This window comes from Taurulus bubalis (assembly GCF_910589615.1).
Source record: "Taurulus bubalis genome assembly, chromosome: 5".
Classification (NCBI taxonomy): Eukaryota; Metazoa; Chordata; class Actinopteri; order Perciformes; family Cottidae; genus Taurulus; species Taurulus bubalis.
Genome location: NC_136593.1, coordinates 13,653,154 through 13,668,312, shown reverse-complemented (window position 1 = coordinate 13,668,312; position 15,159 = coordinate 13,653,154). Strand labels below are relative to the sequence as shown.

The 15,159-nt window shown below is 39.2% G+C and overlaps 1 protein-coding gene across 1 annotated transcript; it reads right to left on the bottom strand.

Moving 5' to 3' along the window:
• Window positions 1-12,948: 12,948 nt before the first annotated feature.
• On the bottom strand, window positions 12,949-13,934 carry hdhd3 (haloacid dehalogenase-like hydrolase domain containing 3; the record flags this gene model as incomplete). The annotated part of the gene is made up of 2 exons (XM_079218318.1): window positions 13,602-13,934; window positions 12,949-13,344 (listed from the first exon to the last, which is right to left on the bottom strand). Exons 1-2 carry the CDS (start codon window positions 13,929-13,931, stop codon window positions 12,949-12,951), a joined length of 726 nt encoding a protein of 241 aa, XP_079074444.1. The 5' UTR covers window positions 13,932-13,934.
• Window positions 13,935-15,159: the final 1,225 nt, after the last annotated feature.

Genomic DNA, 15,159 nt, shown 5'->3' with positions numbered 1-15,159 from the left:
ACCCCCCAGATGGACCAGCCGTTTTCCCTGTATGCGGATGCTAGCAAGGTGGGAGCTGGGGCTGTATTGATGCAGGATAATGGAAGTGGGGTTGACTGCCCGGTGAGTTTCTTTTCCAAGAAGTTCAACTCTCACCAGTTAAATTACTCCATCATCGAGAAAGAAGCACTGGCACTGATCTGGACGCTGAAGCATTTTGAGGTTTATGTGGGTGGTGGGGTAAGACCTTTGGTGGTATATACTGATCACAACCCCATAACCTTTCTCCACTCACTCCAGAACCCAAACCAGAGGCTGATGCGCTGGTGTCTTTTCCTTTAGCCATATCATTTAAATATACGTCATGTAAAAGGCACGGAAAATACAGTGGCTGATGCCATATCCCGGACGAGCCCCCATTTGTTACCGCCTGGCTCACGGCTGGCAACAAAAAGGGAGGCCACACTTCGATCTTCAACTCAAATCCTGTTTATTGTCAGGCCCCAAGCAATTCATGCAGGGACATCATCTTGTCTGTTAATGGTTAACCAGGGCCAGCTATCAATCAGAAATAAAAAAAAGATTAGCATCCCTTCTTTCCCATTTTGAATTGCGCTTCAGTTTTGTCACTATACCAACATTGTGACTATAATACAGTTTTTGTGGAGTTTGCTGTTGGAGACAATTCACACAATACAAGCATAAACAACAATGTTCTCACTCACAGCTGAAAGTGATAAAATAAAGTGTGCCTCCTGATCAATTTGTTTGGCTGCCTGGGTGTCCGCTTGAACAATAAACTGGACTGGACTGATCACACTCATGCACTCTATATAAAGGAACAGAGCAGACTCTTTCTGCTGAGGACACTGAGGTCTTTTGGTGAGGACCTTCTTTGACTCTATGTTGGCATCAGCCATCTTCTATGGAGTGATCTTCTGGAGCAGCAGCATCTCGACAGCTGACTGGAAGAGACTGAACAAACTCGTCAGGAAGGTCAGCAGCGTGCTGGGGTGTCCACTGGATATGGTGGAGGTGGTGGGAGACAGGAGGATGATGGCAAAGCTTTCATCCCTGATGGACACTCTGGCAGCTCTGTACAGCTCCTTCAGCCACCGGCTGATTCATCCCAGATGTGTGAAGGAGAGGTACCGCAAGCCCTTCCCTTCCTGCTGCTGTCAGGCTGCACAACCAGCTCTGCTCCCAGTAGACCACAAAACACTTAAAACCTGCGCAATATAAATACACTGTGCAATTATAGTGATCATCATTCTGTTTGTATACAATTTCAGTTATTGTGGATTCTATACAGTTTTGTATTACTGTTTTTGTATTGCTTATTTATAATACTTGTTTTGATCTTGTTTCTTTTTTACTATGTCTCTTGTTTGCACTTTACCTTCTGTTGCTGCAAATCCGTAAATGTCCCCGCTGCTGGACTAATAAAGGATTATCTTATCTTATCTTAAGCTCCTGACGGTAAACATAATGCTTTTACTTGTTAATGATTGTACCGAATTAAGACTCACCTGTTGTTACGGGAACCAGATCGCCAGGTGATGTGGTGGTTCATTTTTACACTGTGATGTTCTGCTTCTTCAGCTTCTATCTTTATCTTTGTAACCTGTCTTAGCTGCTCAATCAGTTTGACATCCTGGATCTCTCTAGAATCGATGTTATCCATTTTTCAAAAGAAATAGACAGTATATATCAGTGCAATTAGTAGCAATGTAGGCTCCACGCTAACTCCAAGGAGTAGCTGTGGGGAGGAAGCGGGGCTTAGCAAAGGGTAAATTTGAAGTTCAAGATGGGCTTTTGCTAATTCTGCCTGTTATAGCATCCAGACTAACAGCTTTTTCTTCCGACCGTCCAACACAGACAGCTTCACAAGCAACACAAATAAAAAATATGTCCACTTTGCTAATCTCTGTAACTCTTGTGTTGTCCTTTTGTTATCTTGATGATTAAAATGCCTGACAGAGTTTGTTTTGTTACACTAGTAGAAAGACTGAGTCACTAGTTTAGCCTTTAGCTTGCAGCAGTCCACAGCGAGGAGAGAACAAACGTAACGCCGTAGCACAGGAAGTTAATACTCAAAACCACAAACCCGCTGCCACCGGGTTACTCTTTTTATGAAATAGCAATTTGTAGTGTTAGTTGCTGGATTAAAACTATGTTTGAGAAGTCAATAAAGAAAGAGCATGCAGCGTCTTCTGGATAATTGTGGCTACTTTAATGCCTCCACAGTCAGTCAACTGAACACTGGCAATAAATGTTACACATCACCTCCTCATCACTCCAACAACCTTTCACATGGCATGTACTATAGGCAAGGTGCATCATAGTTATCTATCTAATTAAAGGAACAGAATGCAATGTCCATACACGTAGTAACCGTTAATTAAATTAGGTACATTGTTTCAATAAACCCGAGAAGGTAATCTTCTAAGTAAAACCTTCGCAAAAATAAATATAATTTGACCATACAAATACTGATTATACTGATTACATTATTATTATTATAACAATAGATGTATTATTTCCATGCGGTTATACATTATGTTAAAGTATTTCATTTAATTTTGCTATTTTTTTCGAGACATAAAAACTGCACTGCATAAATATATATATATATATATATATATATATATATATATATATATATATATATATATATATATATATATATTTTTTTTTTTAATAAGTCAGTGTGTTGCAATATGTCCTGTAAATGGATAAAAACAAGTTATTGAGCAGGAGGACACACACTCGCTTTCAGATTAAACTATCCTTGAATTAAATCACCTCATAAATAAAAACCATAATGAGATGACACCCCCTCCTCTCACCCCTCCCTCCCTGTCTCTAATTGGTCAGCGTCTGACAGGATTACACGGGTTTCCTCAATTGAACACAGTGAATTAGCTCGGACATCCTGTTAAAGACTCTCCTGCTTTCGGCCCAAAAAAAGAAAGATACAAAAAAAAAAAAAAACTCGACCACAATCAAATGTGTGTAAATGACTTTAGTCGAAAGGTCTGTGCTGTGATCACAGGATTAAATGTTTTCTGCGCGGATGGCCGCTGCAACACTAATGTGGTTTCTGAACACACGCCCGCATTTCGGAGAAGCTGCCCGTCAATTTACATTAGTTTAGACCGCAAATCATCATGATGACTCGGATTTTCTGGGATACAATTTTTCTCATAAGCGGTGAGTAACTCCTTTTGCAGGAAAAAAACGCTTTTTAATTTTTTTGTTGATGCCATATTCTGAAACATTTCTATAAATTGTGTTGATTATTATTACAATTCCTCAGTATTGTCCCCTGTTTGATTTATCAATTCACTGGATCACTTCTTGATTTGCAATAACAATTGGTACAATACTCCTAAATGTATTTATTTAATCGATGGTACTCCATATTAGTTTGATTAGATGTATTAGCCTTACTGTGCTTGATGGTGTTTTATGTATCCTCTACATAATTAAACTAAAGTGTTATTTTGAGTTATGTGTTATATTATTATGGTGTGAAAAACCGAGGAAAAAATCACCATATTTCTTAAAATGTAATTTGTGTACCTCCCTCTTTGACAACAAACCACCCTTCCTGTGTCTATGAGCAGGTTTCAATCTCTGGTTGTGATTGCGTGTCTTCACAGGACCTGCTGTGTGTATTTATAGAGCTTTGGTCTCATCCTTTTAGTGAATGCTTGACCCTGTTACTATTGTCGGCTAGTAGTTACTCAATGAGGCATCAATATCAAACAAGTCCCATGATAGCTGCACTGGGGCAGATTACTGGGACTAACCCTCAGGTTGTTCATCATATCGCAGAATATGTGACACCTGGTTGTCCTTATGTTGTAAGAAAGTTACAATCCAATAATATATATTTTTTATATTCCTATAGGTACTTTTAGTATGTCTGTGGTACTCAATGGTGAGTTCAGTGAGCTCTTTGGTACTTTTGTTATTATATTCCTGCAGGGATTTATTTCTATAAATAACAACTGTTTATTTCCCACTCTGCAGGTTCCCTCTTTACATTTGGAGCAGGACCAAGCAATTCAACGATTATTGAAACCAGCATTTCAATTGATACAAACTCCACTGATGCACCGAACTCAAGCAGCCCTGCGACAACCAGCAGCAGAAGCGCGACTACCACAACTATTGCACCCACTACAACAACCACCATCTCTTCAGTTAAAAGTAATTATCATACTGTCATGTTATGTCAAAAAGCAAGTGAAGGTCAGAGCTCATTGTCAAGCCATCTCCAGCAAAAACAAATAGCCTGTATTTCATATTCCCTACTCACTGCTCATCTACTCTCACTGCTGTGTTGCTTCTTAATCTGATGTTAGGTTCCTCCAGCGACTTGTTTTTATTTTTATGTTTGTTTAAATTGGGACCATATCATATGTTAAGAGCTGTTCATTCTACTCTCTCCAGGTTTCCTCTTTACATTTGGAGCAGGACCGAGCTTGATGCCATCCATTGATACAAACTCTACCGGTGCTTCGAACGTTTCAACAAGCAGCTCTACAACGACCAGCAGCAGAAGCACAACTACAACGACTACTACAACAACTACTATCCATCCAGTTAAAAGTAAGTCTCAGCACAGTCACCATAAAACAAATATTAGATAAAAACGTGTCCTCATTGCTGAAGTGAGAGCGGGCGCTCTCACTTCAGCCTTGGCACAACAGGAGTTCTCAACACTGTGAAGCTTCCAGTTGAGCTGCAGTGCATCAACACATGTAGACAGTGTGGCACTTATTGATAATTGATCCTCTGAGCGTGAGTTAGGGCAGAAATTGCGGTAAATTAAAAATGATGGGCAGTCTACTCTGCAATATCACAAAAGATGTGCCGATTGAATTATGACCTGAAAAGCATTTTACACGCCCTTAAAAGCTGGTTTCTGTCTCAATGTTCCTCTCGTTCCACTGCCAAAATCACATGGAAAGGGAGAGGGCTTGGTAGACAGATGCCTCAGGGACAACAGAGGGCTTTCACAGAGCCTGAAAGAAGGAGACAATACATGTAGGCTGCAATCCAAAAGGCCATTTACCGTTGGAATGGAGTGTGTGACGAAGGCTGTAATGCAGCGATCTGTCTGCATGTTCATCCTCCTTCCCACCCTGAATGCAACACTGTGCATCTGTTTCCACTGCTCGAGGAACACTGACTTTATTTTGAGTCACTTATGCAGGAATTTGTCTGACTGTACAACTTACGTGGAAGAAATGTCCTGTTTTTTTGAGGGGAGCGTGGGGGGGGGTTCTTTAATCGGAAATGATTGTTCTGTTGTTTTGTCAGAGTGAAAACTGAGATAGCTGCTTAAAAAAAGAGAGTCAGGTTTTAATTTCTGTCAAAGGGACCTGCATAATATTCAGGGTTGATTGACAGAGGTTTTTGTTTGTAGCGTCTCACCAGCACTTTTCTTGACTGTAATTGTCCCTCCCAGGTACAGTATAGATGAAAGCTACCACAAACCCACACGCAACTGGTAACACAAGGCTTCAGTCTACCGCTGGTGGCGTGGGTGTCAGCTTTAGGATTTAGTACATGTCGTTGTTTCAGGTCTCTGCAGGCTTAGGTTATTTTTAGATGATATTCACCTGTGTCATATTTTGTTTTCTGACTAAGTGCACTTGGATTATATTTGATAATGTAATACATGGTAGAATTCATGCTCTGAAGAAGGACTTGGTTGATGGTTTATAAAGTGTTCTACTTGTAGTTAACAACTGTACTGTCATTTCATGTAACCCACCTACACATTAGTCGATGGTTTCAGTGGGAACTATTAGTGATTTATGGTCTTTTAAAAACCTACGTACGTCTCTGACATGTCAACAATATTTCGTCTTCCAACCTCACAGAGTTTGTGGCCGCGGCTGTTCGGTCTCATTTTGATGACTGTCCAGACTCCCACCGCCATTTCTGCTTCCACGGCACATGCCGCTTCCTGATATTAGAGGAGACGCCTGCATGTGTGTAAGTCGTTACTGTCTTAAATATAAAATACCAACAGTGTTGAGTGTTGTCATTCACTTGACATGAAAGCTGATAGATTAAACTAAGCAGCTGCTATAGGTGAAGCTGTTCTCATAATGAAATCGAAGAGACTGCACTGTAAAGTTATAGTAATGGCACCATTTCACATACGTGAAAGAATATTTTTCACCCATTTTATCATTTGCACTACAATTATCTTTTTGTAATTTTTACATTTTAAAGGACTCTGTCCTTTTATTTTGGACTGGATTTTGCTGAGCAATCCTCCAAAAGAGACATTAGTGAGATTTTATAATCTAAAGCTATTTTTGACAGTAACCAGTGCCAGAAGGCTGGAATTGTTGTAATTGCGATCTCCGTGTTTCTGGAGAAGCCGCATACAAGCAAGGAGAAAAATTAATCATGGACACCTTCTTTCACAAGTCATTGTTTTATTTTCTAAATGATTCATACAGAAATCAGGAACCGTGTGACATCACATCCATGTTTGAGTAGGTTCAACTGACTCCTTAAATCATTGCAATATATTTAGTCTTCAATATAAACAGATGACTGTTGTCATAAATATATAATGCATATCTAGACATTCTTGGCCCAAGTTAATTTGCAGTGTGCTTGAGTGAAACGGCTCCCCTTGGTTTTTCACTGGACTCTTTTATCTGTGGATCTTTTATTTAATCAACTGGAAAAGTAAACTCAAATTAAAGCAGTTCTATTTCTCAGATACATGACATCAACATAGTTAGACTGATATTAGAGAGAATATAATAACATTGCATGTTTACAAACAAACCAGAAGTGTTGGGACTTCCCTTCTCAAACAATACTACTGTGGTTTGAGCTACTAAAATATATGAATTGCTAATTTTACATTTTTTCTAATACTTTGCTGGCCAAATGTTATTTTCCCTCCTTGTTACAGGTGTCATGCAGGCTTTATTGGGATGAGGTGTGAGCATGCAGACTTGCTTGCTGTCGTAGCAACTAATCACAGACAACATACACTTGCCACACTGCTGGTGTTGTGTGTGATTGGGTGTGTTCTCATCATGCTGTTGTGTACACTTTTACAGTGAGTAACAGATTATGGCATATCTTTATATTTTACCAAATATAATCCATGCAGGAACAGTCATGCAACAATATGAGACAAGTACATTGTTCATCTAAAGGATGAAGTGATGAAGTGCGTGAGTCTTCTCTTGTGCAGCTGCTGGTGGAGGCAGGACTGTCGCCGGCGGAACCACAGACATCACTACATCCCAGAGAAGCACGGAGCATCCTGCCATCCTTCTGAGAGTGGTACTATATTTATGATATACACATTAAGGTGTAAGGCTAGTTTATAATTTACTGGTTGTCAGAAAATCTCGCAGGAAAAATCTAAAAGTATTTCTCAATACTTTCCAACTTCCCTGGTCTTTCTCTCAGTGCCAAGACCATTTGATCCCAATGGAGATGTAACTCTCAAGAAACAGGTTACAAATATATTGTTTCATTATTTAAAAACAGACTTACTCTAAACGTTACTTAAACGGGAGTAAATAGTGCATGTGTTGGGGACTATTTTTAGCTGCGGATTAATCCATATGTAATGCGCTAGTGAGTATTTACAGCAGCAGGGCGATGAATGTGGGATTTATTCAAAATAAACTACACTGCACATTTTTTATAATCATAAGGAAGGAATGTATAACAATGCTCGTGTAATTGTGGATCTAATTTATGAGTTTTCTTCATAATGTGTTGGAGAACAAATGAAGCTCTATGTGTTGGCTACACAGAGACAGATGATTTTTGTTGACAATAATAGAAATCTATAATATTGTTAGCTCTGTTCTTAAAAGGCTTTGTGGTTCTTACGGAAAACCACAAACGTACCTGTTTATTATTTCTCTTTCAGTGGTTTGAAAAGACATCTTGCTGGAAAAACTCGTCAGGATTGCATCCAAAGAGGTACACGTGTTCAGATCAAGCAGCCCTGGCAAATGGCAAAGAAACATTATGGTCCACCAACTTGGGACTTTGGACCAAAAGCACTGTGGGGACTTATTTACTTCACTCTGTGATTCTGTGGAAACGCACACAGAACAGTTGGTCTGAAGCTCTGAGAATGAAGCTGCCTCCAAATCCTCCACAGGAAGAGCGGTGTGTGTCCTGATTATTGGTTATGGCTAACCTGGAAGACACAAGAAATTCTATCTGAGGCCATTAATCATCCTGCGGGATCTGCGGGACAACAATCGTTCATTTAAGTCGGAAGACCCCAATTCCTATTTTGTCTTTTAGTAACTTTGAACACTTTTCATCAGAACTCTACAAGCACACATGACATTTCTAAGAAATGATGGTGGGGGTAAACTGATGCTATAAACAAGTTTTAGTGTCTGTTTTTAAAGAAGGAACTCACTTCACGCGATAGGAGTAGGAATTGTTATATGGACGGACTGGATTACAATCCATGGACTCAATCAATAATTGAACACACACAACTTCAAATTGATCCAATATGGTTTTGATGATTTGATGTCTCCAGTGTTGCTACTGAAGCTGAAATATGTGTCAGTTTAATTGTTTTATTCCTGAGCTGTATTTGAACGTGTTCATGCATCAGAGGTGTTTTGATTTGCAAGCTATAACTGTATTGACACATACACATTATTCCACAGTCCTATTGTATTGTTTCACTTTTCTGCAAGCTACGCTCACTGTTCATACAACAACTGCACTTATTGTATAATGTAGACACTTGAAAAGTGACCACATAATGAGAGATGCCAAATACACTTTCTAACTTTGCCTGAATGAGCACTGAAGGGAAGAGGCACGCAGTTTGTACACATCCACCGAAGCATGCATGCTCTAAAATCACAATTTATATTTTTAAAGAACACAAAACACTTTAAATGTCAAGAGTGGTGTGTTATAGCATTGCGTCCGCTTTGAATTTAAACACTTTTTAAAGAGAGAAAACACCTCTGAGGGTTAATTTAAAACATAATATTTAATAATAATGAATAATCTTAATAATAATCGGTGAGGGAATACAAAATAATGAATGCAAATTGACTGGGATATAAAGTGTGCATGTGTTTTTTGAGATAAGATTGAACAAAAAAAGATGTAAAATGATTGTGATGGTATTTATATGCCAAAAAGACTCGGAGGGATGATACACTTGTCTTTGTTTACAGTATGTGAAGATATTTACATTCAGGATATGTTTTTGTTTGCTCTTATGTGTATGTATCTTATGTAAATATCTTGAAGAAGCTGAAATATTAAATGTGTATATAAATTATGGTGGCAATATGAAATCCTCTAAAAAGGGTGACCTTCTCATGCATTAACTTTTACTTTGCCAGATTTATGTTTTCACAGGTGGAAAGCCTTTACAATTTGTGTTTGTTTTCCAATGATAAATTAAAAATGAAAGTGCGTAGGTGTGCATATTTTGTATTTATTTATGTGCTTATTAACTGCTTCTCTGTCTTTTGAGTCCGTTACCAGATTCATTGCGTGACCTTCTTTTCACTTCTGAAGCTCTTTTCTTTTTTTCTTTCTCTCTCTTCAAATACCCCGATTTTCTGTCTCTCTGCTCCTCTATTTTTCTCTTTCACTGAATATTTCAAGACACAGAAATGGCAACTCTGATCCTGGGGCACAACTGCAACAAAGAGCCGAACTCTTGAGTGCTTTTATAGCTGAAGGAACTGTTTTTATGTCTTCCATATTGCCATTCAGTTTATGTATTTGTCTTTTTGAGTTAACAGAATCTACACCTATTCATGTTAAAGCCTTTGTTCAATGTGCAGGACTGCGCAACATACATCTTGTTATTTAAAATGTCCATTGTATGTCATTTGGTTGAGGTCTTCCCTCTGGACATGCTGCATCTCCTTCTGCGCTTTCCCTTTTGCTCTCTGCACGAGGAGCTTCGTTTTGATTTACAATCCCATTATGTCTGCAATAGGATTTCTGTGGAGCTCTTCAGAGCCGTCTGGCTGAGCTACTAAACCAGCTTTGAATTAAGCAGCTCTTGTGGGCGCTGCCCTAAAGATGCACAATAGCCTTTAACATACAAAGCAGAGCAAGGGGAAACAAATTAAATCAACCGGGAAAGAAAAGTAAAGAAAAATCAAAGACTTTCAATCAAAACGTGTAAAACTCTTTGTTGATTCACATGTTGTGACACAAAGTGGAAGGATGTGTTGTCAACATCAGGAAATTCTCTTGAACTCTTTAAATCTGATTTGGACACGCGTCAATCCCTATTTCCCATAAGTGGCTGGAACTCCGCTTTGAATTGCAATGACATTCTGGTCTTTTTCCTCGGCTTCCTCTTCTGTCCCTTTTGATCCTCAGCCCAACATTCCCAGTATCTGCCTCTGACCAGATGGTTTGAAATAAGAGTATTTACAAAGGTATTAGGGCTAAGCAACCCTGCCTTGTTCTCTTTGCTGCTAAGCACTGACACGAATCACGACGAAAGCTCAGAACTTCAGTTAAAGGGTCAGTTCACCCAAATCGCATGGAAAGGTCATTTTACATTGGGAGCTGATCCTCAAGGGCAGCTCAACTTACTTCAGTACATGCAGCAGGAATGTGATGTCATATTTGTATTCATTATTTGCAAATTGATGACTTAAGTTTGCATATGTTTACAGAGTTTTACATCCATTATATTTTCTCGACAATATGAGGCTTCAGCAGTTGATATCGTCCAGTAACAGCTTTAGGAGGACAATCTTCCCTCTTTGTGTTTCCGCTGGACAGTGTTTACTTGCTGAGTTGCTGTTGAGAGGAATTTCATTCTAAAAAAAACTAGTTTGACTACCTCAGGCAACTAAAGCCTTATTTAGCGAGAGCTGACCTGTATTTTATTATTTTGTATAAAGAACGAGGACTGAACGTTGTCGACCATTGTCGAGGGGACCTTTTCAGGGCCAGTATGGATGAACAATTAAATTAGCCAATAATAATACTATATTATTTTAAGACAGATTAAAAAAAAAATCAAGTGATCTTGTCCTTAAAAGTTGAATTTATATTATAGTTTTAAACCACTAATTATGACAACCTCCCTGTTCCTTTGAGCTGGGATAAGGAATGTACAAGCAAACAGGGTAGAGATATTTAATCTCATTGATTTAAAAAAATATATATAGTCATTTGACCTTTTGATAAAAAGTGCAAAATAATAATTTCTGGAGACCTTTTGTGAAAACGTGGACAGGTCTGCAGCCACAAATGTCTCATTAACTGCACCAGTCAATATTAATTGAATGAAAGGCTGGAAAAAGACAGATTGGTGACAAATTAAGTGCTAATCATGAAATTACAACAGCCATGGTTTCCCCATCTCTCTACCCCCTCATTTGCTGTTACCTCTCTACTATCCACTTGTACTGGAAGTATAAAATACCACAAAACTATTGAAGAATAACAACCAAAGGTCCTGAATAAATTAGAAGACCATCAAACAAATGCCTCCACACCGGAAGTTTCATCTGTTCCCTTAAACTAAGGCGTCACCACAAAGCAATACAACACTGTTCAGAGTGATCTATGTTGAAACATGTCTATCCTGATGAGTCGTCTCTTTTCAGGGTAGCACCCATCCATGTAGCACCGGGGGTGACTGAATGATTTGATGAGTAGGACAAGTATGTGAATCATATGCTATGACCTCAGGAGCCACCAAATCTCAACTCTTGCCTAATGTTTTACACTACACGGCTGTGATTCAGATTTTTGCGCTTTTTGTAAAAGGTGTTTTTTTTAACAAATCTTCTGTTAGTGCTTGAAATGTATTAGCACTGAATATTGTAGTGTTTTTAAATATCCACTTTGTCTCAAAACCCTTTAATGTTGCCATCAAATGAAAACATTGAAAGGTGCAGTTCTAAGACAAACTCAACAATTGATATGCGTTACTCCCAATTTATTTACAGTAAAAGAGCATTATAATTACACAGTTTTTATATCATTGTCAGAATACTATAATTTCTAACTTTGATACAATACCTGAAAAAAATCCATATTTGATTGCATTTTATTGTCAATATCAACAACATTGAGAGCAAGGAGTTTTAGATCAATATAACAAATCTATATTGTGACAATGACATTTTAAATATCGCTAAATCCATATTCTTGACAACAGTAGCCAGGAGTATTTAAATAAAGCTCTAAAGTGGTTGACAGCCCACTCAGGTCAACATGACTACATCCCAGAAATGAGTTCAGTAACTAAACCAGTCAGGCTAAGTAGCTTTTGAGTCCATGGCCCAATCCCAGTGTCCCCCCTCCGGCCTCAAACCCTGAACCATCGGGGACTCACCGACGTCACCCGTTAAGAGGTTGACAGGCTGGAAGGACTTGAAATGCTGTAAATATAAGTGGGACAGCACTTTGCATATTGTGTCCAATTGTGGGTATTTATTTTATACGTTTTACTCCCTAATTTGAACGTCTTCCAGGCTCTTTCCTCACGAGAGGAGAGGTAGTTTCAAATAATCTACTTACTCGTTTTTGTCAAATGTTAATGTCTGAATTTAAATGTTTGATGAATGTAAATCTGTGTAATATAATCTCTGCTTGCATTCCTCTCATTTTATGTGTTTTTATAATTCCATCTTTAATCCTTAATGTTGTTAAGGCTGAAAACCCACGTGCCGTCCTCTTTGTTTTTTTTACATCTCCATGCTTCCACTGGTAACTGTGTTTAACGTCTGAAATGTGGGTAATTCCCTTGTCAGCATCTAATGCTGATTTAAGGAAAGGGTTCATAAAGGGCTCAACATGTCTGCCAGAGAGCCCTCAAACACTCGACAATTTGACAGTGGGACAGCCCTAAACCCACACGGACTTTGTCAAAGTCTGTGAGTCCCTGAGGGTGGAGATTGGCATTGAGCCAATGACTGTTTGGCATTAGTGCATGTGCTGCTGAAGCAGTGACGGCAGCTCCTCCAGGGAGCGGAGCCGATGCTCTTGAGGAACGTCAGGTTGGTTATGCTTGTTGTGTCTGTCTAAAAGAAACCCGTGGATGCCCATAGACCTAGAGGCGAGGTAATCGTTCACATAGTGGTCCCCAATATGAGCTACATTAGCTGCTACTACTCCACATTTCTGCAGTGCCTGATCAAAGATGGCTGGACTCGGCTTTGCTACTCCTGCTTCCTCTGATGTAATCAAAAACCTGAAGTGAGACAGCAGCCCACAAACGCGTAAAATCTCTTCTAAGCGGCTGTCAAAGTTTGATACCACACCCAGCTTCAGTCCTAGAGAAGAACATCTCTCCAGGGTCTTCTTTGAGTCTGGAAATACCTAAAACAAAGCGACAAACAATTGTAAATTTACATTTTCTGTGCTTCTTCATTCACTGCAGTAAACATTAATATAAAAAGCAAACATTGGTAGTAATGCACAACAAAATGCTTTACAAAAAGACAATTTTAAAACACAACCAACGAATCGTTTGACAATTACTGTAATCGTAAATAAGTTGTTAGTTTCAAAAGTAATTACTTATTCATTAATTATTATTTATTTTGTGTGTATGCTGCATGCCATCTGTAATTTACCTCCCAGTTCTCTGCACTGCAGAAGTTATGATACAGGTTGTGAGCCATTGTATTTAGCAGGGCTGGGTCCTTTACCCTGCACTGGCAGAAAGTGTCCCGCACCACCATCATCCACCAAGACCGTCCATCCAGGCCCTGAGTGATGCCATAGTTTGGGTATCTGCTGGAATGATGTCGATATGCCTGGAGGAAAGCAGCTTCAACCTCCACAGGGCTGAGGTTCAAGCCCACTCGTTCAGCCTCTTTGCAATACTGCTCTCCCACAGATGCACGCACCTTCAGCAGTGTGTCTTTCACATCCCATATCACCCAGCGCAGAGTAGCTCGCATTACACCTGGAGGTAACACCACAGACCACAGACCAGATTAGTGTCAAAGCAAAAACAAATCAAATTATTCCTCACTGGGTTATTTCGATGGAAGTGATTTAGATAAAAGCCTGTGTGTAAAATTGTTGATTGGTCACTATATAGTATCAAATATCTGTAATTGTCATTTTAAATGTTGTCCAACTTTCTAGTGTTAATCAAATTCTACATAGTGAAGTCAAATTATCACAATTTAACAAGAGACCTTTTTCAAGGCCAACTAGGAAAAGCAAAGCTGATACTACATTAAGTACCAATACAAATAACGGTGTAAATTGTCCTTCTATAAAAAGTGCTATATAATCAGGTATCTTAAAGTGACACTGAACAAAATGATCCAACTGTAAGCTTAATTATATGACTGTACTGTGATGAAACATCAATGCTGGTGTTAATATTGACAATTCTAACCAAATTCATTGGATAAATCGGCATTTCATGGGTTGAAAATGGCTCAACACGCCATCTGCTGTTTTAAATTAACCTTGAACCTTACATGGCCAAAGCTGAGATAGAGTTGACCGGTTGGGACTTATGCATGTCATAACATGTAATAAAAGGTCAGGAGATGTCACTGAGAAACTCCACACCTCGTCTTAGCCCTTTATTCTTTTCCCCATTTACCTGTGAGCGAGATAGGCTCGGATCTAGAGTTGCACATTAAGTGAAAACACCTGCGTGTCTGGACCATTCCTTTTTAGTGGTTTTAAGGATGTCTGTTTAACCCAGGTGTCCTAGTAATATTAGTCTGACGGTAAACCAACACCCTGAAAATGAAGCAGCTGCAAGTAATTCAGCCACCATACATATCATTTACACCTGTGGTGTTTTACTACAGTCTTTGACCCCTACCGGCCATTCACGACACTTGGTGCTCTGGTTTAAATGGAAATGTCTTGCTGTTGTGACTGAACTGACAGTGAACCATGCAACCCTGAGCTATGCAGACGTGACAGGACGTCACAGGTTCATTGTTACACACACTGGTGCTACGACTTGATTGACTTGACTAGCTCACATTGTATTCGTTACGGGAGGCATTGTAGCTACTTGTCGGCCTTTCCTGCAGAGAAAGCTGTCAGAAAGGTAACATTATTCAAGCAAACAACACTACGAAGGTTTTGAGGGTTAATACGTAGCGTTAAAGTTACCGAAGTCAAATCTTCAGAACTGTCAACGGTTGTGTCGTA